The sequence below is a fragment of the Salvelinus fontinalis genome, chromosome 40 (assembly GCF_029448725.1).
Source record: "Salvelinus fontinalis isolate EN_2023a chromosome 40, ASM2944872v1, whole genome shotgun sequence".
In the NCBI taxonomy this organism is placed as follows: domain Eukaryota; kingdom Metazoa; phylum Chordata; class Actinopteri; order Salmoniformes; family Salmonidae; genus Salvelinus; species Salvelinus fontinalis.
Window position 1 is genome coordinate 21107893 of NC_074704.1, and position 25815 is coordinate 21133707.

Below are 25815 nucleotides of genomic sequence, written 5' to 3' on the forward strand. Positions count from 1 at the left end.
ACCATCCTTCCATCCGCCTCTCCTCCCCCCTTACCATCCTTCCATCCGCCTCTCCTCCCCCCTTACCATCCTTCCATCCGCCTCTCCTCCCCCCTTACCATCCTTCCATCCGCCTCTCCTCCCCCCTTATCTTCCTTCCATCCGCCTCCCCTTACCTACCTTCCGCCTCTCCTCCCCCCTTACCTTCCTTCCGCCTCTCCTCCCCCCTTACCTTCCTTCCGCCTCTCCTCCCCCCTTACCTTCCTTCCGCCTCTCCTCCCCCCTTACCTTCCTTCCGCCTCTCCTCCCCCCTTACCTTCCTTCCGCCTCTCCTCCCCCCTTACCTTCCTTCCGCCTCTCCTCCCCCCTTACCTTCCTTCCGCCTCTCCTCCCACCTTACCTTCCGCCTCTCCTCCCACCTTACCTTCCTTCCGCCTCTCCTCCCCCTTACCTTCCTTCCACCTCTCCTCCCCCCTACCTTTCTTCCACCTCTTACCTTCCTTCCACAGACAGATACAGACTGGTATGTGTGGGTGGTGGGTCACTGATTTAGAGTAAGAGGAGGGAGAACATGGGAACTCACCCTGGGTTGCCAGTTCTCATACTGCTTCTGCAGGTTGGCCCCAATGGTCTCCAGGGCTTTCTGTGGACTCATGGACAGAGGGTCTGGAGGAGAGGAAACAGACACTCATTATCAAAAGGACAACATTAGACTTGGGTACAACCAGCACAGCAACAATGTAGTGAAATACACAAAAATTACCACATTACTCATAATACTTGCACTGATATTTATCTAGAAGCATTGCTGTTATTTCATAGTTTTGATGTCTTCACTATTATTCTACAATGTAGAAAATAGTAAAAATAAAAACCCTTGAATGAGTAGGTCTGTCCAAACTTTTGATCGTTACTGTACATCAATCTACACACAATACCCAATAACACACACTGTATACAGATGTTACTTCAGATCTGCAATACTTTTACCTTACCATCTTGTAAAAGCAATGCTTTTAAATGAGTAGGTGTCCAAACTTTTGACTGGTACTGTAAATGCTACAATTGTGAGCTGCAGTATTCCACACATTATTTGGATTAAGAGTCCTCCAGCCCAGTTGATATGCCACAACAGAGAGATCAGATAAATCCCAATAGTGCCATCACAATGAAGCAGAAATTCAGCTGAGACAGTTAACCCAATAGAGAACCAGTATCACAATCCCTCGCCATTTGTTTAGTAGGGCTGTTTCTCTTATCAAATTAAACTACATAAGACGGAGAAATCTCCCCAGCGCTTCGGATTGAAATATTGACAAGAAGAAATCAAATTGTATAAAGCATAGCACATATTATAGATTCTGAGATACCAAATTCCGCCCACAATGCAGAGAATTACATGATTGATTTAGAAATTACCGGATGTATTGACAATATGCATATTCAGGGACACTGACAATGTTTTGGGGACAAAGTACATTTATTGATAGATGATATATTTTCAGTAGCCAGCAAGTTAAGGAAATGTATATTGTGCAGTATAACGCAACTGCAGTTAGTAAATGTAAGATGACCCTAAAGTGGTATGATGCATTCATTTCTCTTCAGATAGGGACCTATAAAATGAAGGAAGGAGGGAGGGGGTGGGGTGACGAGGGTGGGTCAGAGAAGAAGAATGATAGCTAATGATTGTGCATTTAAGGTTATTCTAGACAGTTCTTTAAATAAACCATGATCTGATGATTGACAGTTTGCATTGTGCTCAGTCAAAGTCTACAATGAAACAGGAGCAGACTGTCAGAAGTCTTTGCTTTTTTGAATGTGTTAAGTGCTTCCTTTCATAAACTCTACCATCAAACAGTCTTGAGTTTCATGTGGTTTCTTTTTGTCAAACCATCTGTGGGGGTGTATCGTTTAATTATTACTGTAATTTTGTCTGTCTGGTTTCTTCTCAGTTGTCTAATATAGTGTTATGAGATTACTTACAAAACGTGGATGTAGGGCTGGGCAATATGGTCATATCTCACAATATTTTTCTAATTTTTCAACGGTATGAACATATTTAATGTTTTGGAATAACAAAAGCTCTAAATATGCTTCAGGAGGAGTGCATGATCCTAGTGTGGCAACAAATACACTAAGTGGTTTTAAAATGGAGCTCTCTTTTCTGATTATTTTATACTCTTCAAACTTCAACCCAATGTTTTAGTTGTTGCATTTTTCATACATTTCTGAATTTCCTTCACTATTTTGTTATAATTCCCACAATGTAAAACATTTGTTTTTACTCATTTACATTTACATTTAAGTCATTTAGCAGACGCTCTTATCCAGAGCGACTTACAAATTGGTGCATTCACCTTATGATATCCAGTGGAACAACCACTTTACAATAGTGCATCTAACTCTTTTAAGGGGGGGGGTTAGAAGGATTACTTTATCCTATCCTAGGTATTCCTTAAAGAGGTGGGGTTTCAGGTGTCTCCGGAAGGTGGTGATTGACTCCGCTGACCTGGCGTCGTGAGGGAGTTTGTTCCACCATTGGGGTGCCAGAGCAGCGAACAGTTTTGACTGGGCTGAGCGGGAACTGTACTTCCTCAGAGGTAGGGAGGCGAGCAGGCCAGAGGTGGATGAACGCAGTGCCCTTGTTTGGGTGTAGGGCCTGATCAGAGCCTGAAGGTACGGAGGTGCCGTTCCCCTCACAGCTCCGTAGGCAAGCACCATGGTCTTGTAGCGGATGCGAGCTCTGTATGTATATATGTATATTACTCTGTATGGTTCTGTTTTGTGAAAAGGTCACTTTTCCTTTATCAGAATAATAATTATTTTCTATAAACAGGTTGACACTAGGCTATACCGGCACTGTATCTGCGAGCTGTTGGTTAGAGCGCATGTGCCAATACCAGTGGATAAAAATTCACTACATAACTCAAAAATTTGTGACAAAACCAGCAGTGGAGTTGAAAATGCATTGGAAACCCATTTAACTTGTATTTTTTATTCAGTACATTGGAATTTAACCAGAAAATATATTTTAATGTGCACGACGTCATCACGCGCAGCCTTTTACCAACAAGTACATTTGATGGAAAACCATCTCTGGTTTGAAAATTAGAATATTCTAAAATATGCAATAAACTACATGCGCATGAAAATCTGTCGCCAATTGGATGGAAACCTAGTTTAAGACCATATATTTTCAAATGGATTCAATGAATGTACTTTTGCCACAAGGGGCATTGTGCCAACTGACTTATGTGCCTTTTTTTGTTGAGCAAAACTTCTTGTGTAAGGCATTACACAGCGCATTGACCCCTTCCCAGCGTCGTCGTGATATGTCGAGTTTCCTTGTAGGCCTATTTGGCTGGAAACTGAAGCCAGCTGTATGGCCCATTGCCTGTGTGAGTCTCTCTGGGGCACAACTTTCACTTGGGACAAGGGGTCATGTCCCCCCCACATTCTGAAATTGCATTTTTGTCATTGCAATGTGATACAAAAAGCGGCAAAGGTGTGCTTTAGGACATAAGGTCGCCTCCGAGCGGTCGGGTAGGCTATTTGAAATGTTCCGCTAGCTGGATTTAGGACCACGCAGATGCCACAGGGCAGGCTGACAGGCTGTGTGAAGGCAAAGCTTCTGGAAGGCTGGCTGGACCAGCACAGGAGAGTTGAGGATAGTTCAGTGTGTATGTGTTGCGCTCTTCCACAAAGTTGTAAAAGCAAGCAGAGCAAAAACTGTCTACTCTTTAGTTGACTGATGTAGCTGGCAAGGTAACTGCTGTTTAACTTAACGGGGAAAAAAACTAAACTGAGCTAGTATTGTAACATTAGGTAATGTTTCATCCCCTCTTGCTAGTAGCTAGCTAGTAGCTACCACAGTCAGGTCAGCTCTAGCCTCTAGTCAGATAGCAATATGATGTGGCTATTATTACTAACAGCTGTTTGTATGGACATTTTAAGTCTTTGTTTTGCCCCTTTCAGAATTAAATGAACGTTGCTAGCTTTCGCCAGTTGGTGTACATTAGAGAGAACTGGGGAAAAGTTAGCTAACGTTAGCTAATATTTCTGCCTCAATCACACTAGACCTGAATCAAACGATGAAACCATCAACAAAACGATTTAAGATTCCTATTCTGACGCTTTTTCAGTGCCTTGTGAGTTTTATTAGACAGTATGGCAATGTAACTTTATTGATCAGTTTCCCTAGCTAATTCCCTACTTTTCACATTGACACAGTTATAAACAGCGCTAACGTTACAGACGCCACTGTCATTGTGCACAGTAGAGGTCTGCCCGGGACCTATTTCTTGATTTTCTGTCCGACTCCCACCCGCTACCAGAAGAACTGGTCCCAAACCCAACCTAGTCCCGCAATGTTATTTTAGCCGTATGTGACGCAGATCACTTGCCAGCCATGGTCCCCGCAATTTTATGCCCTATAGTCAATATCAAATGCACAACAATTACGTAGGAAATAGGTTACATTTCCAGAGATTCTCACATGGCACTTATAGTGTGTTACTGTATCATCCAATTTGATAGATGTAGTTGAAGTGAGCACAGTTGGACAGACTTGCACTTTCTCTTCAGCTATTTTTATTGCCTACCTTTTAGTAGTGGGAAGATTTACAGACAGAAATATGGATGATCAATATTCTAAGCAATGTAGTAAACTATAGCCTAATCATAGGCTTATTCAGGAAGTACATTTCTTCGGAAAGAACTGCCCCGTGCTTCTCATCCCATGCATTGGCTATAGCCTACTATTGAATTGAGACCACACGGGCACCTAATCTCACAGGTATGGCTACTGAACTGGAAGCAGCAAGAATGAAGACAGCGACACCTGCTACGTATTGCGTAGGCCTATAGGATATAGCCTACCGTTTAGGACGATTTGCAGGCAGAGACAAAGACAGGTCATCAATACTTACTGAAAACGAAAAGGCGAAACGCTTGCTCAGCATAGTATGATGATTAAATGTGTTGATTGCACTTCGACTCACGTTGGTTGACAGGCCTACACTTCTTTCCATTGTCAATATGTATTTAGATACTGTAGTAAACTACAGTGTCTAATCATATTTCATTTCATATTCGATTTAACCGCCATGTGATTCTCCGCGCATGTAGGCAGCCTACTCTATATCAATGAGACCACACAAACGAGGCGAAGTTGAACTCACGCCCAACTAGGAGAGGTAGGCGACTGAAGTTGAAGCGTGTGTGAGTAACGCGAAAAAATATATGTGCTGTTAATACAATAGGTAGGCTAAAGCAAACAAAGCAGAAAGGGGAACGTCGACATGTCTTAGCAGGATCAGATGGTGACAGGGGTCGCAAAATGGTCACAGCCAATTTTGCAGTATATTAACAAAGTTCCATCTTGAATTGAAGGGTTGACCTACAGTAGTTACAGGACAGCAGTTTAAGCTTAAAGCAACAGTCCGGGAATAATGGTAATTTCAATTATTGAACCATTATATTATCTAAGAATAGAATCAACGTATAAATGTAGACCAAGGTAATTCTTTGTCATCCCTCATTTTTAGGAGGATCAGATGGTGACAGGGATCTCAGCATGCAGCCAGGGAAGACCAGTCTGACGCAGACGAGGTGAATTTCTACAGATACAACCCTTTATTCGCTCTATGCAGCAAACACTGGACAAGCAAGATGCTATTCTAAGGCAGTCTGACAACCCTCCAAAGTTGATTTCCAAGCTGTATCAAGGGTTGATGGAGGCATTTTCCAATGACACAACACATGGCCTGGTGGAAGCTATTGATGATATGAACATGACTGGGCATTCATCATTATCTCAGACATAAATGACTGCAGTTTAAGACCATCCATAGAACGTACTATATGTGGAAAAAGTCAAGGGGTCTGAATACTTTCTGGATGCACTGTGTGGTCTTGTGAAGGCTGGCCAAATTCTGGCAAAGAGTATGTTATTTTATCTCAGCATGTCGACAGATTCTCCCTTCTCCCCGTTTTGTTTGCTTGGAAATGTTGATACTTGAGAAACTGCGTAACCAAGCATTTATAGGGGCTAAGAAATGCATTGTCATTAATTGGAAGGTTGGTTATCCTCCCACAATGTCAAGTTATGCATAACTAGATTTGATTTATTACCAGATTAAGGATTAACTTTTACAAGGTCTGGATGCCTTATATGGAATACTGTACGACTAAAGGTGTCTATTAAAAACATACCCACGTCAGGGGATGTACCCATTTAGGCAATCCCTGGATGCCGTTCTGTGAGTTGTCACTCTGGCCTTGGCCTAACACACCCGAAACCAATCCTGAATGTTTCACTAAGATCCTAAAATTGAGTGGGGTGTGTTGTTTTTTTGGTTTTGTTTCCAAACCACTCCCTTAGGAATAAAAATAAATAAAAAGGTATAATTGAACGGGGAGGAAATTGTGTTGGGAGAGAGTTGAGAAATTTGATATGGTGGATTTCTTAATAAAAACAATAAAAAGTCTTTGTATTTTATTCACGAGTTGCTCATTTGTTAGGCTATTGGTTAAAGGTGCAACAATATTTATTACCGAATCACCTTTGATTTAGTTCAGTGTTATTAATCACTTAAACATATTTAATAATGATCTCTTACCTAGCCTGATGACTGAGGGCATTTCTGCTGACTTTTTGTTCTAAATAGACGGCACATTGGATTGTGTAAAAATGCGCCCCCCCACTTCTAAAATCAAAGTAGAGCCTCTTGAGTCTTTTATTAAAGTGAAACAATGTGTCTGTTTGCTGCTTTTCATTAAATCATGCATAGCTGTTCTTTATATGGCCTAAAACCACTGTGTTCAAATGGGCAGAATATTATACTATAGCATACTGAATTTTCATGTGTCATGAAAATAGAAACTGGTAAAAGACCGACATTTGGACGTTTCAATTAAAAATGACTGTCACATGACTATATTAATGTAAACATTGTGATTTTAGATACAAAGTAACAGCCTATGATTAGGCTCAGAGGAAGGCCCAAACAATTGCCAAGGACTCCAACCACCCTAGTCATTTAAAACATATATATATTAGTCATAGAGGGTTCTCTGCTAACACACTATATCTATATACACACACACTAAAGATCTACCCGAGGTTCAACTTCAAGGCAAGGGCATCATTTGAAACTATTTTGATACTCACCTCATATCTTTATAATATGAATGAGATAGTAGTCCATTTTGTTTTTAAATCAGTAGTGGTCCATCTCTACCACTGTTCCCATTTTCAATTCAAAAAAATATTCTTGAGAGATTCACAAAACTATAACATTCGAATGTTGTAAAGTGCTGCCCTACCCTGGCTGGCGAGGAAAAATCATAATAATAATAAGCACAAACTAAAGAATGCTATTTAAGTATTTTATTACCTTAAGATTCTCACCAAGACAGGCAGACAGTCCAAACAGACAAACAGTACAGTAGGCTATACATTGCACATGAAGAATATAGGCTACTTTAAGAGATTTAAGAGAATGAATGCAAATGTATGCTGTTAATGAACAATAACTAGGGCCAATCTATCAACTACCAGATCTGAATAAATGGGTTGGATGGATGGCTTTGATTGTCCAGCAATCTAATTGCAAATTGTTCATATGCTAATAATACAAATATTCTGCTTAAAAAGACCTTGCACTGCTACCCTCAGCATTCATTATTCTTGGAGGTCAGAACAAGCAACAGGGACGTCACCAGAGATTCATAACCAGGGGCTCGGCCCTGAAAACCCCCGCCCCTGAAAACCCCCGCCCCTGAAAACCCCCGCCCCTGAAAACCAGGGATACACATATAGTAAGCCTGCAATATGAGGAGAAAATTCTAGTCCACCAACTTTCCAGGGGCACTCACTTATCCAAGGTTCTGGTGATGTCCCTGACAAGCAATGGAAACCGAATTTATCCTCTTCGTGCTTCCCAAAAATAACCTGGCGCATGAAGGCTACATCTACAGACGGAAATGACACCACGAATAAGTCCTTCTGGAAGTGCATCGAATACAATGTATTCGAATGCTGAGGTCGCATAATGCTCACTGACGGGGTTATGTCCAAGTTCTACTGGATACGCGGTTCTTTCAGCGCCCGGAACATCAACTAGAGGAGCTCAGGACATACTATCAAGGCAACATGGTTTGGGGAGAAGGTTGGACACATTAGAAGAAAGCCAATGTTTCCCATAGGTATGTCTTAATAATGGCTTTATTATTATGAATTATTTGTGTGTGAGGTGAGTATGGAACAGGTTATGCAAGTGTGTGTGTTTGTGTGTTCTTACCGATCCAGCACTCCAGTCTGGCGCAGGGTGACGTCTTGACCACGTCAGGAGGGTCCACGCCCACGTTGAGACACAGCACCAGGGCCACACTCACTGTCTTCATCTGGAGAGAGAGACAGAGAAGTCAATTAACATGCTTCTCAATACACACTATGTTTATATGAGATATAATCCCAATCCATGCTCTCATATACAGTGTGAAGAGAGACCCTGTTTATTTACATTATTTGGGTGAAGGACATTAATATTTCACAGCTCATAGAGAGGCTCGGACTCGAGTCCTCACACACACAATACAGCTCTGAGGCAGGCAGAGCCTCTAGATTTTCCTTCAAATTAATATCAGATGTGTATCTTTTCCTTTCAATACGTATCTTGGGGCGGGGGGGCAATGTAGCCTACGTTTTTTGTTCTCCCACTTTGGTACTGAAATCAGAATCACCCGCTAATTAACCTTCATCCGGTAGTTTACTATTATTCCGGTAAAACATGTATAACAGCGCATAGATAAAACCTAGCAAATGACATAGGTTGTCACTCAACTAACAACATAATATCACACAAGCCATTTAAAGCAATTCAATGCTGAAGGTGCCGTGCAGATGTGCAAGATCAGGAACAGGCCGCCTACCTGGCGAAGCTGGGCACGGTGCGCAGTTTGACTAGGCTACTGATATTTAGCCTGGGGTTGTTCGGCATGCAAAATGACTCACAGCTACAAGCTGAGTTCCACACTGAAGGAGAGGACACATCAGTGGTGGGTTTGGTCTTCTATTTGTACACAAGCTCCCGCAGGCGCCTGACACGTCAAAACGTCAGCCCCGTTTGTCCTTCAAATATCAAGAAATAGTGCTCCTGCGTTTATTTGTATTTTTCATTACTTGAGGTGTCCTGGGGTGAGATTGTTTTTTTGGACAGCCATACACACTACTTTGACCTTGCCCTCTGGCATAGATGGATCCATTGGCAGGTGTGTCTAGTTGGCATAGCCTGACGTGACTTCGCAATTCTGAACCACAGTGCTGCTGACCTGATCTGGAGAGTGAAGCGCCATGTTGTCCATCAAAGGACTGAGGCTGGATTCAACACTATGCCAAGCACTAGAATATAGAGAACACACCAAAAGGGTTCTGCTTGGAGAGGGAAGAACTTAAAACTTCTCTTTGAAGTCTGTAGACTGTCGCGACTCTAATACAAGTCACTATTCAGTGCTTTCTGTAATAAAAATAGATATTTTAAAAACGTATAAAAAATGTTTTTAAAACAGTCACGACTCCGTATATAAACCTTGCCTGGATATCGCTAAATGATACAGCAGAAAGAAAGATCACATTTACTGGTGATTGATTTGTCTCCCAAGGACTTTCCAAGAAAGGTCTATTGAAGTGTATTTAATTGAATGTGTGCCTGGATAACTGAAGTTAATGGAACTCTGTAGCCGACAGACAGAAAGGCCGAAGCTCATTGCAGACAGAAGGGTATTGAATTAAATATGTGCCTGATCTATGGTGGTTAGCAGAGTTCTGTAGCTACTGCTCCTACCAGGCAGTTTACTGTAGTGTAGACTGGTCTGATCGAGAAGAAGCCCAGGGGGACAGGAAACAGGGTCAGGTAAACATGTGCACCTGAACACAGATTGATCCGTTGGGGCACACATGGACATACAGACAGCGAACGAGAGAGGCTAGAACAGAGAGGGCAGTCTGAAACGCTGCACTGATTTTTACTTGAGGAGCTACTACCCCTGTGTTACTAGCTTTGTGCATCTTTTCTCAACACCTGAGTAATAGTCAATGAGCAAGCTCACGTCAGTGAGCACGTTTACATGCGCATAGTATTCTGAATAATAGCCCAATCCCGATTAAGGTATTATTTCAGGATAAGCTGTTTACATGCAGCTTTGACATTCCACTCACGAGTATCCCTGTATCCATGAATAAAAATAATATTCCTATTCAGTTTTTTTGGACAGGGGATGCTGGATAATTATTATTATACATTTTTTACAGTTAAGCCTCATTTAGATATTTTTTCTGTGTATAATTTCTGACATTAGGTAGGTTATTTGTGAGTCAACTTGTCTATAATTACATATATGCAGCTTCTCTTTGTCATTACTTGACGCTCTAGAATATTAAATAAAGCCTTGCTCACCAGAATGATGTCAGAAAATTATAGAAGGAATGCATAAATCTAGTTGACATATGTAAAGTTCTTTCATTTCTGCTTCTCTCACGGAGCAAAGACATTTAGGGACCAGGGAGATTTTCCATGCAAAATTCCCCAATGACAACACCCAGTAAGATTTATTTATTAAATAGGTCTAAAAAAAAAAAAAGAAAGAAAAAAGGCAGGTTTAAGGTTCTGAATGAAAGGTGAAAAGACTTATTTCCTGGACGTTTTGGTCATTCAGCAGACGCTCTTATCCAGATCGACTGACAGTCAGTGCATTCAACTGAGGTAGATAGACAACATATCAGTCGTAGAAAGAAAAAAACAAATCTGTAACCGTTACTGAGAATGTTGTTGAAGTGGTCTGTTGGTTTGACTCCTTTGAACATCGCTGCCAATTTAAAAGCTTTTGAAAAATGAACATAAGTGCATGGGACAGATGGGAGTAACAATACATATGTTGCAATCAGTTGGTGCCTCTTTCCTTTCCTATATTAAATAGATTTAAAATGTATTAGTGTGACAGAATGCTTAATACAATGAAAACGTATGTGCAGTTGAAATGTGGGTATAGAATGAATAACAAAAAAAATACATTTTCAACAGATGTAAATGCAAATTTTTAACTTTCATTCAGAACCAAAAATGTACATTTTCCCACAACGTTGTGGTTCCAACTCTAATCAAACCCACAGGAGTGTGGATGTGAATCCACATCTCTGTCCCATAGGATCCCTCACTAATAGAGGCCATACTTTCACTACACTAACCTCCGGTAGGCATGACTGCTTTCTTATACATTGACCCCAGTGGGGATAAGTCAGTTGGGATGTGCCCTTTAAAGATACTATAGCTTAAATGACAACACGTCTGGGGGAGTTTTCAGCCCTGCATCAAAGAATCTACTAAAGCAAAATCCCATTGAGCTCTGATCAAAACTAGTCTACTATATAGGGAATAGGGTGCCATTTCGGACACATCCAGTCTACAGAGTGCAGGTTTTAAAGCCATCCCTGGAAAACAGTAAATGTGCTGAATTTCTGGGGGAGATGGCAAATATATTCTTTCCTATTTTTAGACACAATAGTTATGGCCAAAATTGAGAAGGAGTGCACTGAATTGAAATGAACTTGAAAACAACCGTCAGCATTTGTGACTGCAATTATTCTTCCAGTGTCTTAACGTTGTTTGGTCAAACTGAAGATGGCATAGCTACCCACAAAAGCACCCACACGGTTTACAGTCAAGCACCAAAAGCAGGCCCTGGCTTTCAAACTGTCTACCCACACCCACCAACCCACACACAAATCACCTGTAGATCAGTTTTAGAGGTGAGGTACGTTCATGCCAGACGTTCTGTCCTGACTTGGTGTTGTTCAGCACCATACTAATTCACCAGCAGCATTACTGCAGCCTGGCACGGGAAACTAAAGTGATTACCATCACAATAAAACAACCCTAATGAAATGATTTGATTCCCAACGACATCATATGTGAGCGACTAATAAAAGAGAAATTAGCATGGAAAAAAATATATGATAATTGAGACAAATGGGGAGGTAGAATTTTGTTTTTGGATTCATAATAGGCTAATGTGGCATTTAGGTTTGACAGCAGCCAGATGTTGGCTCCCATTGATTGAATCCCATTCATTTCTCACTTCGGTGGAGAAGTCTATTATTGTCTCCCTATTTATAGCATGCATTCCAACAGGAGGAGACATAAGGGCAGCAACCCTATGGGCCCTGGTCAAAAGTAGTGCACTATACATTATTTATATTTTTTATTTCACCTTTATTTAACCGGGTAGGCTAGTTGAGAACAAGTTCTCATTTACAACTGCGACCTGGCCAAGATAAAGCAAAGCAGTGCGACACAAACAACAACAGAGTTACACATGGAATAAACAAACATAGTCAATAATACAATAGAGAAGAAAAGTCTAGAGTGTGCAAATGAGGTAGGATATGGGAGGTAAGGCAATAAATAGGCCATTTTGGAAAAATTATTACAGTATGGCAAATTAAAACACTGGAGTGATAGATGTACAGAAGATGAGTGTGCAAGTAGAGATACTGGGGTGCAAAGGAGCAAAATAAATAACAGTATGGGGATGAGGTAGTTGGATGGGCTAGTTACAGATGGGCTATCTACAGGTGCAGTGATCTGTGAGCTGCTCTGACAGCTGGTGCTTAAAGCTAGTGAGGGAGATATAAGTCTCCAACTTTTCTGTGTTCAAAATATAGAAGATGAACACTGAACAGGGGGAGAAAAGGGAGGGACAAAGGGAATGAAGAGGTGGAGACTAAGTCTTGCCCCCCGGGGGAGAGGCTTTGATCCTCCAAAACAACGGTCTCCTTTTGAAGAGGGTGGCCCTCCTTGATTGTTAGTATTAATCTGAAGGAAAGCCTAAACAAAATTACATTTTAATACATGTCTCCTGGACCTCATGGATTTCTAATAATCCCACAAATCTTGTTCGGAGCAGCGCAGAGGGGGAAGAGAGAGATAACAGGGGAGGAGTAGGGTGAAAGCTGAAGGGGACTTTGGTTCAATCTGTTTTTTTGGACTTGTTCACAATGCTCACTATCATACAGGTGAATTGCACTGGTACTTAACTATATTTGGCTATCCATGACCGATGGAAAACACAGAAACTTCAAGACAGATTACAAGGGTTTGTGATAATGTACATGTATCAGTGTGACTGTGCCCTAATGTGTGTCCTGCTGGCAATTAAGTGAGTGGCCCAAGCTGATGCTACAATCTCCAAGGCCTTCCAGCCTGCTAGGCCTTGCCCTGGCACGGGGGAGATCGATCCCCCCTCTGTTTAAATAGCCTTAATTTATAGCAGGACTAGCAAATGGAATAGTCACTGACCATTGATCCGTATGGACCGAGGTGCTGGATCGGAGGGAGGGAGGGAATGGCTCAAAGTTCCCTGGAGTCCCATGCATGGTTATTCATGAGAGAGGGAGTTACCACTCTCAATTACCAGTTTAAAGACCACACACACACTCCGGTCTCCAACACACACAACAATAGTGTTCCTCGAAGGCCACAGTGACTGCTGATAGCAATAGATTTGCTATAGAGGTAACGTAGTCGTCAAAACGTAAGCAATAGGACTACAACAAATACATGGTAGGAATGACATCCAACTGCTCATCCCTGCATTCATGTGTCCTTCCAATACAGATCAGAATTTGACCCCAAAAGGCACTCCACATTCACGTCAAAGGCTATCTACAGCACCTGGATCAAACTGCTATTCAGCCTGCATTTACTGCTCTCCTGAAGAAGATTCACTGGTTATCATGGCGATTATATAGTCATTTTGCATAGCGAACCAAGATATTTTAAAAGGATGAAAACAATGGCAAAGATGGAGGAAGCTAGCCCAGCAGAAAGCCAAGAACTGCAATTTGTGGGCTTGATATTGCAGCGTGCTTTTGAGGATGTGTGGAAATCATTGTTGGAAAGCCAGTACTTTAGAGCATGCAGAGGTGGTTGGTTCATTGAAGTGCTAAAGTGCTTATCTGCATGGATTCCAAATGACTAGCTCTGATTTTGAGAGAACCCAGATATCCTTTTTCGACGTCAATGGTCGCATGTCTAATAGGCCTAATTCATTTACTGTGTGCATTTAATTAATTCATGATAGATTACTGATTAAGACTGCAAAGCATTCTAAATAGCACACCTGCCTCATTTCGCTCCTGCTACAATGGTGTGGATGTCAATTTAGTATTGATTTATTGTATTGGAAGATGGGATAATTATATTCCTCATGGCAAATCCCATAACTTACTTCCTGGAAACATTTGAAATGGACATCCCTTCTAGGAGGTTTTCATATCATCTGAGGAATGTTTGTATCAAATGTTATGCTTTTATCCACAGCAGGCCCTGGAATATCAGGAAAGAAAACAGAAGAGATGAAGTGCATCTCTCTGGGTCTACGTCTGACCTCTGGTACTAGTCTTTCTAGACAGACGGGTTGCCTCCCACAACGTAGGCCTATCAATGTCCTGGCTTACACGTCTGTACTTATACAATGTCCATTTGGCATAGAGGAAAGGGCAGAGTTCAGACATCCTGATTTCCTACATCACTGCCTTATCCACTTGTTGCCACAGCGTAAACATCCCCCGGACACAAAATAGTAGCTAGTAAGAAGGAGATCAGATGTTATTTTTAATGAGTGCATTTCACAAGTGGCTAGTTTGTGTCAACCACCTTCACTTAAACAACCACAAAAGGTTTCGCCTGCAAACTTTGTTTTTCAATTACAACATTTTGGCATGTCTGCCTTGTGATTTGTTGGGAGAGTCAGTCTGAGGTAATGGTAACTTTTTTCTTTCTTTTCAAAGTTACCATGACAATCTGCCATTAATCCCAGACCTAATGCTGTTGCTCTTAGCTCTGGGTTTCCGATACTACTCTTATACAAGCCATACTGATGTTTAACTCCAGGGGCCACATCTAGAGAAGGGTTTCCTAAACTTGGTCCTTCGGGCCCACTAGGTGTTTGCCCTAGTGGGGCATGATGAGTTGGTGAGTTCATGATGAGTTGATGAGTTGGTCATTTAAATCAGCTGTGCTAAGGCAAAAAGCAAAACGTTGACCCAGAGGGGGCCCCAGGACCGAGTTTGAGAAACCCTGGTCTAGAGCGTCACATCAGGGTCTAGCCCTGGACATGGCATAGCTCCTCAAAAGGATCTGCTATTGTGTGCTTATGTATTGGACACGGATATGAACAAGAGTCTCTCTCTCTGGTATAGTAGATTCAAGTCTGGCTGTTCTGTACAGGGCGCTATCCGACCTGGTTTACTCTATCTAGCCTCTTTCTCTCTCTCTCTCTCCAGTGAGCCACTGCTCATCCACTAACAGCTCACTCTATAGTCCCAGTTCAGGCAGGGGGTGAGCGAGCCATAAACATCTAATAAGGAACCGTTGGGGTTCTCCTCAATGAGTCAGGTCTACTAACCGTGTACTTTGGGGTTAGGGTTGGTTTGTCTCGCACTGCTCCATGTCACAGCGCCTGAATGTCATTCAGTGTTACAATGTATCCTTTCAGAGGACTCTAGACCATCCTCTATCCCTGACAAGGACATCTATAGGACAGAGGCAAACCCATTACTATTTTGGGGTACCATAAATAACATAGCTATCCCATAAAGCCCAATACCACTAACACACAACGGCAGCATTAGACAAGCCCAAAATGGAGGCAGAGTTTGTGGGATTCGGAGCAACAACTAGGCCGACCATGATAGAGTTTCTGCAGGCCTATCCTGCATCGGAATCATTCACAGACTTGCACTATACTAGCAGGTGTACACACACGCTGCTTTGCTTCATGTGCTCACCACCCACATTGACATGGTCACAACTCAATTACAGACATCTCCACAGGGACCGGATTCCACCTTGACCAATGGGCCTTGTAATTGGGCAGCCTGCCACCTCATCCTGAGATAGCTATTACACTACAGACACTGTTGGGCTAGCTGGACATGATCCTGCTGATTTTCCACGATGCAGCACATCATTTATGGGCCACTTGATAGCCCCATCACAACACACTCCTCTCAACAGCTTCAACTCTTTAGATACAAAACCAATGGGGACACTAGTACCACCACCCTTATTATCCATCACTGTCAATCTACAGTCCCCTCCTGAATTATTGGCACTCTAGGTAAATATGAACAAAAATGGCTGTGAAAAAAATGTAATTGTTTTTTTGTTTTTTTTGATTATCAGCTTAATCTTACAGAAAATATCATGAATCTAAGCTTTGAGGTAACATAGATTTTTTTTCTTTGAACAACAATAAATAATTATTTTATTTAAAAACATGCGTGTCAGTTATTGGCACCCCTAGTAATTCTTAGAAACAAAATCAAATTTATGTATATTCCAATTAAGATTTTACTTTTTAAAGTTAATGTGAGTCTTCCATGACTTCCTGTTTCACTGGGGTATAAATATGAGGTGACACACATGCTAAACTCCCTCAGTCATCCATCAACATCAGAAAGGCCAAAGATCACAAAAATTAAATGAAAAAGGTTGTTGACGTTCACAAAACAGGCAATGCCTATAAAAAGATAGCTACACACGTGAAAATACTCCACTATAAGGAAATAATTAAGAAATGTTTAACAACTGGAGCTGTGATGAACCTGCCTGGAAGAGGACGCAAGTGTTGTGACGTTGGTACCATTAATGCGATGACGATTGTTTTATCAAATAATTACATACCACGTTCAATTATTACTTGATTAATCATAACAATTAATTAAGTAGTAATCTGGGGCACCACGGGAAAAGTTTAGTTAACGAGTTAGTTTCCCAAATTAACTCTAAAAATGTCAATATATCGTTATACCAGTCAACCATTAATTATCATTATTACCTTATCAGTCTCATTCTGAACGCCGTAATATCCTATAAATCTGCACAACCCCCAGTCTCCATGCTGAATCAGCAATACACAAATTGGCTTAATTATTTATTTACTAACTAACTAATCAAAGAATGACAAACACACACAGGATAAATTATACATTGGTTACTAACATAATACAATGAAGTCCCTAGTGGACTAACCCGATATGAAAGGGGGTGGGGAACGAAAGAGCGGGAGGAGAGACAAAGGAATTCAACTATAGTACATACAGTGGAATAATACGCCCATCGTAAATGTGGATATTTAGCACGCTAACAAGCGCTCATTGAGATATATGAATGCAAAGTACATATTTACGCTTGTATGTCTGTTGTCTCGCTCTGTTGAAATCACTCGATCAGTCTGTGGAGAGTAGTTCATCAGAAAGTCTCTGGTTGTGTAAGTCTCTGGTGGTCCACCGTAAATGTAAATTTCGTTTTATAAACACTTGGGGAAAAAAGGCATTCCCTCCTTTGTCATAATGTCTGTGCTCAAGTGGGCGTGGATACTGACTGGGTAAAACTTTACATGAAAGACAATTCCCTCATTTTGAAGGCTAAAGTCACCTATCATCTTCTCACAAATAGTTTCATATTTAATAATATATGTTCCACAACATTTAAATGTAAATCTGATAACTGGGACATATACATTTGTTGAGTTACCGTTCTTTGGTTATACCGTCCTTAATGATATCACACAACAACTGATCTGACAATTGTTCTTAAGTCCCTCCCGACTAATTCCCACATTCTTGGTGGTGGAAATGTCCAACCTTTTTATGTTACAGTACTGCAAAGTCCCTCTCTGTGGTAACAAAGGGATTTTTAACTTTCATTTCTTCAGAGTGGGAGGGGGAGGGCTGATCTGGCTCACCCAAGAGGGAAAGTCATGACAAGTGTATTTTGCCCCCACACACAGTGAGAAGGATGGCTCAAGGGGATTTTTTTTTGCCCAATGACAACAGTTGGAGAATTTCAGAAGATGGATACATCAAGTCTCCAAAGCTACAAGTGAAACACCACCTCCATGCCAACAAGTTATTTGGAAGGGTTGCCAGAAGAAAGCCTCTGCTGTCATCAAACCACAAACGTAAGCCCCTGGAGTTTGCTAAATGTCATTGGAACCAGGTTCTATGGTCTGATGAGACTAAAATAGAGCTTTTTGTCAATAAACACCAGAGGTTGGTTTGGCATAAAAAGAGGCGTGTAGAAAATAACCTACTCCCCACTGTGAGGTATGATGATGGATCTGTAATGATGTGGCACTGTTTTACTTTCAAAAGGCCCTGGGAACCTTGTTAGGATACATGGCATCATGGACTCCAAGTACCAGGAGATTTGAGTCCAAAACCCGTCTGCCTCTACCAGGAGGCTAAAACTGGAGGTCGTTGTTGGATCTTCCAGCAGGACAACGATCCAAAGCATACCCCAACATCCACAGGAAAATTGTTCACTGACCATAGCGTTTGCACAGCTCAAGCTTTTGCAATGACCATCCCAGTCCGCTGACCTAAACCCAATTCAAAACCTGTGGGGTGAGCTGAAGAGTCCACAAGCGAGGACCAAGGACTCTGAAAGATCTGGAGAGTTTCTCTATGGAGGAATGGTCTCAAATCCCATTCTGTGTGTTCTCTCACCTCATCAAACATTATAGGAGACGACTCAGAACAGTTATCTTTGAAAAGGGACAAAGTACTAAACACAGGAGTGCCAATAATTGTGACATGCATGTTTTTGAATAAAATAATTATTTCTTGCTGAGGATTTATTTTTCTTTGTACAATTTTAACTCAAAGGTTAGATTGATATGATATTTTGAGTCAGATCAAGCAGATAAACAAATACATTTTTTCACAGCATATTTTGTTCATATTTACATAGGGTGGCAATAATTCAGGAGGGCACTGTAAATCACCTTGTAGTAAATAACAGTAGGCCAGGGACCATTAAGTAGATTCACCCGCAGGCCAATTTTTTCTTGAGCGGATGGTCAGGGGGCCGGAACATAATTACAAATAATTTGTAGACAGCATATTGACCGTAAGCCCAAAGATATTTGAATAAAACTATTTCAAACCTTGCTTACATTTGCATACAATCACATAGTTATATTGTGTGTGGGAATACTTTAGAACATTTTTTTTAATTTAATGTTCAGTCTTATGTCCAAAAATAAAAAAATATATAAAAAATGTCAATCACCCATAGGGGAGCCGCCAGTTGGGGAAACCTGCCGTAGGCCATACACAATCAAAGGGGGTACAGAAATTAAATTAATTGAAGCAAAACAATGTATTCCTTGTAGAACAAACTAGCCTAAATTATTTAGGCATATTTTCTAGCCGTGTTAGAGAAAGAATGTCCCTTTGTCTTACCCCAGGAATCTCTCCTGTTTTGGAATGAATATATGAATTAATGTTTTATGGTTACAAAATAATTCTGCGCCTGAAGCACAGTGTAGAAGCCTAATTCTGTCATATTAGCAGAAGTGTGTTAATGTCATTTGGGTGAATATCTAGCCAATAGGGATACTAAGTCAGCTGGCGTACCGTACGGCAATGTGACACTTGGTATTATTGCCACCATAGCTCTCCATAACAGAATCTTTGAAACAATCAGGTATCTAAGTACTGCAGGAATCTAACAGCACCTTTCATAAAAGCCCTGGCAGGTGTAATAGATACACAGAAATCCCACTGTCACCATTTACTAGAGAAAAGCATTGAAATTCCACTGAAAAAGCACCTAGGGTTGGCCTGAAGCAGAATTATAATGAATTTCTACAAATGGGCATCAATATAGATGAAGGCTAACCTTAACAAGGTTTAATGTGGAAGTCTCACTGCAGAACAAATTGTGGTCTTTCCTAAAGCAGTAGACCCTGATGATAGTAATGCTATATCAAGATGTTTCTGCCATACAGAGTGCAAGACAGACGGGATTTTTTTTTTGATGTACCAATTCCATGACACAGGGTGAATGAGTTGATATACACTGCTCAAAAAAATAAAGGGAACATTTAAAAAACACAATGTAACTCCAAGTCAATCACACTTCTGTGAAATCAAACTGTCCACTTAGGAAGCAACACTGATTGACAATAAATTTCACATGCTGTTGTGCAAATGGAATAGACAAAAGGTGGAAATTATAAGCAATTAGCAAGACAGCCCGAATAATGGAGTGATTCTGCAGGTGGTGACCACAGACCACTTCTCAGTTCCAATGCTTCCTGGCTGATGTTTTGGTCACTTTTGAATGCTGGCGGTGCTCTCACTCTAGTGGTAGCATGAGACGGAGTCTACAACCCACACAAGTGGCTCAGGCAGTGCAGTTCATCCAGGATGGCACATCAATGCGAGCTGTGACAAAAAGGTTTGCTGTGTCTGTCAGCGTAGTGTCCAGAGCATGGAGGCACTACCAGGAGACAGGCCAGTACATCAGGAGACATGGAGGAGGCCGTAGGAGGGCAACAACCCAGCAGCAGGACCGCTACCTCCGCCTTTGTGCAAGGAGGTGCACTGCCAGAGCCCTGCAAAATGACCTCCAGCAGGCCACAAATGTGCATGTGTCTGCTCAAACGGTCAGAAACAGACTCCATGAGGGTGGTATGAGGGCCCGACGTCCACAGGTGGGGGTTGTGCTTACAGCCCAGCACCGTGCAGGACGTTTGGCATTTGCCAGAGAACACCAAGATTGGCAAATTCGCCACGGGCGCCCTGTGCTCTTCACAGATGAAAGCAGGATCACACTGAGCACATGAGCACATGTGACAGACGTGACAGAGTCTGGAGACGCCGTGGAGAACGTTCTGCTGCCTGCAACATCCTCCAGCATGACCGGTTTGGCGGTGGGTCAGTCATGGTGTGTGGTGGCATTTCTTTGTGGGGCCGCACAGCCCTCCATGTGCTCGCCAGAGGTAGCCTGACTGCCATTAGGTACTGAGATGAGATCCTCAGACCCCTTGTGAGACCATATACTGACACATGCACATTTGTGGCCTGCTGGAGGTCATTTTGCAGGGCTCTGGCAGTGCACCTCCTTGCACAAAGGCGGAGGTAGCGGTCCTGCTGCTGGGTTGTTGCCCTCCTACGGCCTCTTCCACGTGTCCTGATGTACTGGCCTGTCCCCTGGTAGCGCCTCCATGCTCTGGACACTACGCTGACAGACACAGCAAACCTTTTTGCCACAGCTCGCATTGATGTGCCATCCTGGATGAACTGCACTACCTGAGCCACTTGTGTGGGTTGTAGACTCCGTCTCATGCTACCACTGGAGTGAGAGCACCGCCAGCATTCAAAAGTGACCAAAACATCAGCCAGGAAGCATAGGAACTGAGAAGTGGTCTGTGGTCACCACCGGCATTATCACTCCTTTATTGGTGGTGTCTTGCTAATTGCCTATAATTTCCACCTTCTGTCTATTCCATTTGCACAACAGCATGTGAAATTTATTGTCAATCAGTGTTGCTTCCTAAGTGGACAGTTTGATTTCATAGAAGTGTGATTGACTTGGAGTTACATTGTGTTGTTTAAGGGTTCCCTTTATTTTTTTGAGCAGTGTATAAAACAATGTAAGATTCAAGAATGTGTGCCTTTCAGCTAAAAAGATTGTACAGAATTCTTGCCACCAGCAAAATGTTTAATATTTAAGGCATACAATCATCGCAGCTCTCTAGATTTTTGTTGTGAGGATACGTAATCAATAGACCATTTGTTCTCGGTTACTGCCCTCAGGTAGCCTGTTTCTATTCTCAGGTTCATGAATGGCTGAAAAAGCATAACATTCATCTAAAATTGACCCTAGAAATAGCATTGTTGGGAGATCTAGAGAGACCTGGTCAGTCGATTACTAATACACTCTTAGTAAAAGCATTTTATCTTCAACTCACAATCTGCGGATTCTATTCGATTAGATAGATTCAAAATGTATGTTAAACATCACAGCATAGTTGAAAGATGTCGCCGACAGAGATGGTCGCCTCACTTCAGGTCCTTAGAACACTATGCAGTCAATTGTTTTTTAATGTATTATTTAATGTATTATTTCCTACATTGTTAGCCCAGAAAATCTCAAATGTTATTACATACAGACGGGAAGAACTTTTGGATACAAAAGCGATGTCAACTTACCAACATCACGACCAGGAATACGACTTTCCCGAAGCGGAGCCTTTGTTCAGACCACCACCCTGGACATGGGATCTTATCCCAGAGGCCGACCCAAAACAACACGGTCGCCGCAGGAGAGGCAGGCGGAGCGGCCTACTGGTCAGACTCAGAAGGCAAGCACACCATCCACCACTTCCAAGCATATTATTTGCCAATGTTCAATCTCTAAATAACAAGGTGGACGAAATTAGGGCACGAATTGCCTTCCAGAAAGACAGAGTGTAACATTCTCTGTTTAACAGAAACATGGCTCACTCGGGATATGTTGTCAGAGTCGGTACACCCACCTGGTTTCTTTATGCATTGCGCCGACAGAACCAAACATCTCTCTGGTAAGAAGAAGGGCAGGGGTGTCTGCCTTATGATTAACGACTCATGGTGTAATCACAACATACAGGAACTCAAATCCTTCTGTTCACCTGACCTAGAATTCCTTACAATCAAATGCCGACCACATTATCTTCCAAGAGAATTCTCTTCGATTATAGTCACAGCCGTGTACATTCTCCCCCAAGCAGATCCCTCGTCGGCCCTGAAAGAACTTCACTAGGCTCGATGTAAACCATACATCCTGAGGCTGCATTTATTGTAGCTGGGGATTTTAACAAAGCAAACCTGAGAACAAGTCTCCCTAAATTCTATCAGCATATCAAATGCGCGACACGAGCTGGTAGCATTCTGGATCATTGCTACTCTAACTTCCAGGATGCATACAAAACCCTCCCCCGCCCTACCTTCGGCAAATCTGACCACGACTTAATTTTGTTGCTCCCAGCCTATAGACAGAAACTACAAACAGGAAACGCCAGTGCGCAGATCTATACAACGCTGGTCTGACCAATTGGTTTCCACTCTTCAAGATTGCTTCGATCACGTGGACTGAATATGTTCCGGATAGCCTCAGACAACATTGATGTATACGCTGACTCGGTGAGCGAGTTTATTAGCAAGTGCAGCGGAGATGACGTACCCACTGTGACTATTAAAACCTTTCCTAACCAGAAACCGTGGATTGATGGCAGCATTCACACAAAACTGAAAGCGCGAACCAGCGCTTTTAAATCATGGCAAGGCGACTGGAAACATGACCGAATACAAACAGTGCAGCTATTCCCTCTTGCAAGGCAATCAAACAAGCAAAGTGTCAGTATAGAGAAAGTAGAGTCGCAATTCCACAGCTCAAACACGAGACATGCGTGGCAGGGTCTACAGTCAATCACGGATTACAAAAAGAAAACCAGCCCGTCTTGCTCCCAGACAAATAAAACTTATTTGCTTACTTTGAGGACACCCCAGTGCCACTGACACGGCCCGCTACCAAAGCCTGTGGGCTCTCCTTCTCTGTAGCTAACGTGAGTAAAACCTTTAAACGTGTTAACCCTCGCAAGGCTGCCGGCCCAGACGGCATCCATAGCCGCGTCCTCAGAGCATGCGCAGACCAGCTGGCTGGTGTGTTTACGGACATAATCAATCCCTATCCCAGTCTGTTGTCCCCACATGCTTCAAGATGGCCACCATTGTTCCTGTTTCCAAGAAAGCTAAGGTAACTGAACTAAATTACTATCGCCCCGTTGCACTCATTTATGTCATCATGAAGTGCTTTGAGAGACTAGTCAATACAGTCGTATGAAAAAGTTTGGGCACCCCTCTGAGGCTGCATAATAATTTACTCTGTCGTCACAGAAAATGATCACAGTGGCATGCCATTCATTTTCTAATAAAAGCTGACTACTGGGGTATTGTCCAGACAAAGATTTTTAGTGTAGCAATATTAAGTTGTATGAAATTAAATCAGATGTGAAAAATAGGCTATGCATAAATGTTGGCACCTTTGTTATTCTGATGATTTGAATACCTGTAACTACTTAGCACTGATTAATTGGAACACACGATTGGTTTGGTGAGCTCATTAAGCCTTGAACTTCATAGACAAGTGCATCCAATCATGAGAAAAGGTATTTAAGGTGGCCAATTGCAAGTTGTTGTTCTCTTTGACTCTCCCCTGAAGTGGCAACATGGGGGCCTCAAAACAACTCTCAACTGACCTGAAAACAAAGATTGTTCAACATTATGGTTTAGAGGAAGGCTACAAAAAGCTATCGCAGAGATGTAAGCTGTCAATGTCCACTGTGAGGAACATAGTGAGGAAATGGAAGACCACAGGCACAGTTCTTGTTAAGGCCAGAAGTGGCAGGCCAAGTAAAATATTGGAGAGGCAAAGGCGAAGGATGGTGAGAACGGTCAAAAACAGCCCACAGACCACCTCCAAAGACCTACAACATCATCTTGCTGCAGATGGTGTCGCTGTGCATCATTCAACAATTCAGCGCACTTTGCACAAGGAGGAGCTGTATGGGAGAGTGATGCGGAAGAAGCCTTTTCTGCACACACTCCACAAACAGAGTCGCTTGAGGTATGCAAACGCACATTTGGACAAGCCAGCTTCATTTTGGAATAAGGTGCTGTGGACTGATGAAACAAAGATTGAGTTATTTGGTCATAACAAGGGACGTTATGCATGGCGGCAAAAGAACACAGCGTTCCAAGAAAAACACTTGCTACCCACAGTAAAATTTGGTGGGGGTTCCATCATGCTGTGGGGCTGTGTGGCCAGTGCCGGTACTGGGAATCTTGTTAAAGTTGAGGGTCGCATGGATTCCACTCAATATCAGCAGATTCTTGGGAATAATGTTGAAGAATCAGTCACAAATTTGAAGTTACGCCGGCGCTGGATATTTCAACAAGACAACGACCCAAAACACTGCTCAAAATCTACCCGGGCATTAATGCAGAGGAACAAGTACAATGTTCTGGAATGGCCATCCCAGTCCCCAGACCTGAATGTCATTGAGAATCTGTGGGATGATTTGAAGCGGGCTGTCCATGCTCGGCAACCATCAAACCTAACTGAACTGGAGATGTTTTGTAAGGAGGAATGGTCCAAAATACCTTCATCCAGAATCCAGACACTCATTAGAGGCTATGGGAAGCGTCTAACAGGCTGTTATTTTAGCAAAAGGAGGCTCTACTAAATATTGATGTGATTTTTCTATTGGGGTGCCCAGATTTATGCACCTGTCTAATTTTGTTTTGATGCATATTGCACATTTTTTGTTAATCCAATAAACCTCATTTCACTACTGAAATATTACTGTGTCCATCAGTTATTTGATAGACAAGAGGAATACCTATGTAAGAATGCTGTTCATTGACTATAGCTCAGCATTCAACACTATAGTACCCTCCAAACTCATCATTAAGCTTGAGATCCTGGGTCTCGACCCCGCCCTGTGGAACTGGGTCCTGGACTTTCTGACGGGCCGCCCCCAGGTGGTGAAAGTAGGAAACAACATCTCCACTTCGCTGATCCTCAACACTGGGGCCCCACAAAAGTGCATTCTCAGCACTCTCCTGTACTCCCTGTTCAACCATGCACGCTTCAAACACAATCAAGTTTGCAGACGACACTACAGTGGTAGGCCTGATTGCCAACAACGACGAGACGGCCTACAGGGATGAGGTGAGGGCCCTCGGAGAGTGGTGTCAGGAAAATAACCTCTCACTGAATGTCAACAAAACAAAGGAGATGATCGTGGACTTCAGGAAACAGCAGAGCAAGCCCCCCCCCCCCATCCACATTAACGGGACAGTAGTGGAGAAGGTGGAAAGCTTCAAGTTCCTCTGAGTACACATCACTGACAAACTGAAATGGTCCACTCACATAGATA

At 42.3% G+C, this 25815-nt stretch overlaps 1 protein-coding gene across 8 annotated transcripts in view; it reads right to left on the bottom strand.

Annotated features, from left to right (window-relative positions):
• Window positions 1-25815, bottom strand: part of LOC129839645 (regulatory-associated protein of mTOR) — a 181314-nt gene that overhangs the window by 150072 nt on the left and 5427 nt on the right. For all 8 annotated transcript variants that reach the window (XM_055907182.1, XM_055907188.1, XM_055907185.1 and 5 more), the window contains exons 3-4: window positions 8286-8388; window positions 563-645 (exon numbers count right to left, since the gene is read on the bottom strand). In XM_055907182.1, the coding sequence (XP_055763157.1) occupies window positions 563-645; window positions 8286-8388 (186 nt within the window). The remainder of the gene's footprint in view (window positions 1-562; window positions 646-8285; window positions 8389-25815) is intronic.